Source organism: Alligator sinensis, unplaced genomic scaffold (genome assembly GCF_000455745.1).
Source record: "Alligator sinensis unplaced genomic scaffold, ASM45574v1 scaffold284_1, whole genome shotgun sequence".
NCBI classification, from domain to species: Eukaryota; Metazoa; Chordata; order Crocodylia; family Alligatoridae; genus Alligator; species Alligator sinensis.
Window position 1 is genome coordinate 1,237,252 of NW_005842105.1, and position 4,938 is coordinate 1,242,189.

The 4,938-nt window shown below is 37.3% G+C and overlaps 1 protein-coding gene across 1 annotated transcript in view; it reads right to left on the minus strand.

Moving 5' to 3' along the window:
- The window catches only part of CNST (consortin, connexin sorting protein), a 115,398-nt gene that overhangs the window by 86,525 nt on the left and 23,935 nt on the right, over positions 1-4,938 (minus strand). Inside the window, 1 exon segment of the mRNA XM_025205140.1 lies at positions 1,065-1,497. Coding sequence (XP_025060925.1) covers positions 1,065-1,449 — 385 coding nt within the window. The 5' untranslated portion in view covers positions 1,450-1,497.

The window sequence follows — 4,938 nt, forward strand, 5'->3', positions numbered from 1 at the left end:
GCAAATTCTGCTGCCACTGTGAACCCTACACTTCATGAGGCTTGTGGTGATGACATTTTCCCCACTGCAAGCCTCGCAACTCATGAGGCTTATGAGCATTCCCAGAGATGCCCTTGAAGAGAGCCCCACAGCCCACATCAACTGTGGGGCTCAGCCATACGAGCTGATGCAGAGAGTGCCCAGGACTGTGATCCTAGGCTCCCCCTGGACTGGCAATATGGCCTGATGGAATCTAATGCACCATCCCACGATCACATCTCCTACGTTCTATACATGCAGGTAAAAGCACAATGGGCTCTAACACATGTGGCATGGCAGAAGGCATGATTGCATGGATTGTGTGTTAGAGCCCATTGTGCTTTTACCTGCATGTATAGAAGGGCCCAACATTAAACACATTCTGTACATTAAAGGAGGACACATTTCAAATAGCAACACATAATTAAAAAAGTATTTTAAATTATCCTTATTCACTCAATTTAAAGATCTAAAGTTAGACTGGCAGGAGTAAATTATACAAACTAAAATTTGGCAGAAGCTTTACACATTTTCTGGACAGCATTCTAGTCAAGATGTACATACTAAAAGTACTCATTAAGTTTGGGAAACAAAAATAAATTTTGATGGTAGTTATCCAAGATCAAGATATTTGGTGATTCAAGCCAAGTTTTCAAATGCTGATGCCTTAATGGGGTATGAAAATTTTGCATCTGAACACTCAAATGATCAAGAAACATTTTCTGTATTTGGACTTCAGGAAGAAATTCAATAAGCTATCTGTTCTTTTATTTATTAAATGCTAGCAGTTCTCCCTTGTTTCCTTGGTGCATCCTGCTTATTCTGTGTTTAATGGTTTTGATTTTGAGCTCCTGGAGCTGGGGAACATCTTTATTTCATATCTGGTTTATTATTGTCATCACTTCAATAAGTATTTTTACTTTACAGATACTTGCTGAAATTAAAAATAAACAACACATATTATATTTATCTTAATGTCATTAATTCAGACTACAGAACCAGAGCTTCATTAAAAATGAAACAAAATACATATTTTTGGAAAGTACCTGTAGACTTCCTACTGGAGCCTTTTTTGCTTCTTGGACTTCTTTTTCCACCTGTCTGTATTTCTAGAACAGGTTTTTGCTCTGTGTGGATGTCTGTATGGAGGCTTATAAAGCTCTTCCCAGTCTCCTCTTCTTTACTGCTCAGTGAATAATGTCCACTATCCAGGTTTTCATTATTATTGATACTGTCCTGCTTAACCTTTTCCTGCCTTCCCATTGCACTGTCACTGCTGGTCAGGACCTCATTCCCATCACCAAATTGATTTTCATTTTCATCAGATGAAGGAGCCAAATGAGTTCCCACACCTTGTACCCCGTCACCAGCCTGAAGCCTGTCTTTTGAGACTATCTGGGGATCATTTGTAGGAAACTGTCTGTCATCCATTAGCGCGTCACTTGTGGAACTCCTTAAACTCCAAAGCAGTTCTTAGGTCTAAAAATAAAAACAGGGAGAATGTTTATGATGAGGGCATAGAGAGATCCTAATGTCTAATTTCAGCCAAATGGAATATTACACTAACCAAGTTAAATACTCCTCCAAAACAACAAGAGGCCCTTAAAAAACAGAATCACTACTGCTTCAGTGGGACAGTTTCTCTGCATGGTACAATTGTTGTGTGTGTAGTACTGCTCTGGAGGACAACAGAGTATGCTGTTGGGTATATAATTGGCATGATTTATGTATCTATGGCTAATTCCAATTACCTGACCTATAATACAAACCCCTGATGTTCATGGCAGTATTTATTTATTTGAGATGCCCTTCCCAACAAAGGCTTAGGGAGGCTTATAATAGAAGATACTATAGTGTCTTTAAGCAGATAAAATATTAAAATAATCATTCTTGGCCAGAAAATCAACTTTGTATCTGTATTTAAAAAAAAATACAAAATAAATATATTCTTTGTGCATAAAGCCTAGATAAGTAACTAACCAACCCACAGTGAGGAATAAAGGTGCAGGGGAGACAACTCATGTTTGCCAGACACAATATTGCTTCAAATATGTAAATGTGACAGCCCTGCCACAAGATTTGGATGCTCATGAGAACTGTTTACCACATTAAATCATCACTTAGTTTTTAAAGAACATTAAACATATTCTCAGTACGAAGAGGAGCAGATGGAACATGAATAAGAAACTGACCCCACCGCCCACGCAACATGGATTGATTTTCCCTTTTTATGCATGTGTAACTTTCATGAATGTGTATCATAGCAAGAGCAGACCTCAATCAGAGAGAGCTGTTCTGCACTTGGTGTAATTCTATGCTTGTATCAAGTTTTTTGGTTTGTTTGTGGGTTTTTTGGGAGAGGGGTTGGGGGGGGGGGGGGGGTGCGGGGGGGATTACCAGCATTGCACTACTGCCCCAAGTTATTAAGCTATTACAACAATGCATTGTGAACACTGGGAAAGATTACCTGAAGTGTTTAAACAGCATAGCTAAAAAATTCTAGCCATGCTTGTATTAAGACAGAATTTAAACAAGCTTCCAAATATTTTAAGGAAAAAGGAAAAATATGTTTTACAGAGCACATCTTAAAAGATTACCAGCATTGCACTACTGCCCCAAGTTATTAAGCTATTACAACAATGCATTGTGAACACTGGGAAAGATTACCTGAAGTGTTTAAACAGCATAGCTAAAAAATTCTAGCCATGCTTGTATTAAGACAGAATTTAAACAAGCTTCCAAATATTTTAAGGAAAAAGGAAAAATATGTTTTACAGAGCACATCTTAAAAGATTATTTTTAGAATAATTATACTTTTCAAGAACAGCAAAAAATTAATACTTAAGGAAACCCTAGAATTTAAAAGAATATTCCTCCCATTGCACAAGAAAGGAAGAAAAGACTTAAAGCCAATATTTTCTAAAATTATTTTTCTAAGCAATTGCTGTAGTTAATCACAGACTGAATCGTCACTACATGGATCACAAGAAAGATGAGCCACACAATGAAGTAAGAATGCATGTTATATGTTGTGCTCCCCCTCAAACAAAACTTTAGATACCTTTTACAGAAAATCATACTGAAGATGCCCAGGGTCAAATGCACTAATTCCGGCACATAAATAGGTAAATCAGCATTATTCAACAGGTGGCCCATGAGGGGTTAAGCCACAGATCCCCCAACTGTTGCGGCTGCAGCAGCTAGGGGCTCCAGGTACCCCATCCCTCCAGCTTCCCCTTCCTGCCCCTGCTCCTATCTCAGGGGGGTGGGGAGGTGCAGCATGGTGCAACCTGTAGCCCAGGGTGTGAGTGGCATGTCCCCATTCAAAACCATAGAGCAGTCTCCTTTTCAAACCCAACTTTTTGTCCTGAGAATGGAATTTATAGACTTATTAATTGTTTAGTAATTATGCATTCTATGTTCATGCAATTATCAGGGGCAGGCACTAATTTGATTAAATGAATGTATTGCATGTTATTGTCTGTATAACTATTACAACTTCATTCTGCAGACACTTCTAATTATAGGCTCAAGACTGGAATACTGATAAGTTACAAATCTCACTCTGTATTTAAATTTTTTAGAATCCTATTTGGCATTCTGCATATATATCTATTGCTTCTCCTTGAGATGACTACACTTCATGTGGGAGAAAGAAAAGGCAGTGCTGGAACTTTGTCAAGACCCACCAGAAATCAAAAGCTGCAACGAGTATTCACCCTTAGTACCTCTCAAAGGGAGGCAAATCAAACTGTTCCTGAGGCCCTGGTAAGTGAATTCTAGCAAGCTAATGTGTCATCTCTCAAACTGTAATAATAGTATTTTGAGAACAGGACAATTTTTCCTCCTTTTTATCATAAAAGTATTTCATTCAAAGCAATAGACGCTTTTTAAAAAAAGTTTTAGAAACACTGACAAATATGCATTTTAAACTAGAGGCAATTAGATTTAAAATTAAACAATTTAGATTAGTTCTACCCTTTCTACTAATTGAAAATTGCTTTTAAAAAGTCAGGCCAAAAAAAACAATACACACAGCAAATATCAGGGAAAGATTTTTAATAAAATTAGCTACATTTTAGTTTTCTTACCATTTCAAAGCACTTTGCAAATATTAACTCACAATATTTTATGAAGTGAGGAGTAATGCTACTCCCTACCTCTCCCTCCCCTTCCCCTTTAAAGCAAGTAACAGTCCAATTGCAAAGAGGAAATCACTAGAACAGGATGGACTGAAATTCTGGAGGATCCAGACTTTTACTTATTTCATCACACTGTAGTGCGCAGGTTTGTTATTACCCTGAAATAGAATAGTTTTCTGGTAAGCATACTGTTAGGTTTACAATAATTTAGATTATTAAAAAATATTAGCTTTACAGCTGAATACAAGGCATGACCTGTGGCCTAGCAATGCAGCTGACCACAAGGCAGATTGATAGCTAAGCCTTTGCTTGTGTCAAGTAATCATTTTAACTGTATTAAGCATTTTCTGAGTTAAAAGCAGCAAGTATCTCTGTGTCTGTGTGCTAAAAAATCAGCTACAGCAAGAAATAAGATAAGACAGAAAAACCATTGTTCTGGGTGCACTGGTTGTGTCCTTGAAAAGTATCTACTACTGTGTAAGGTTTTGCTAACATATTATAATGTTACTGTTACTTAACTTTTAGCTTTTAAAAAAGTGCTAGTTCAGCTTAATAAAAATATGCTGTTACAAAGATTTAAAAAACACCGCCCAAATATTGCTTTTTTTTGTTAACCATAAAGTCTTGCCTTGTTATAATAAGTATAAAAAATCACCTCACCCTTAGGGGGGGTGCATTTTGCATTTGCTGGCTTTATGGTCTTTGCTCGAGCAAATAAACAGCTGTCTTTCTTTACCCGCGTTGTCTGTCAATCAAATTACAGCTAGACAACAAACCT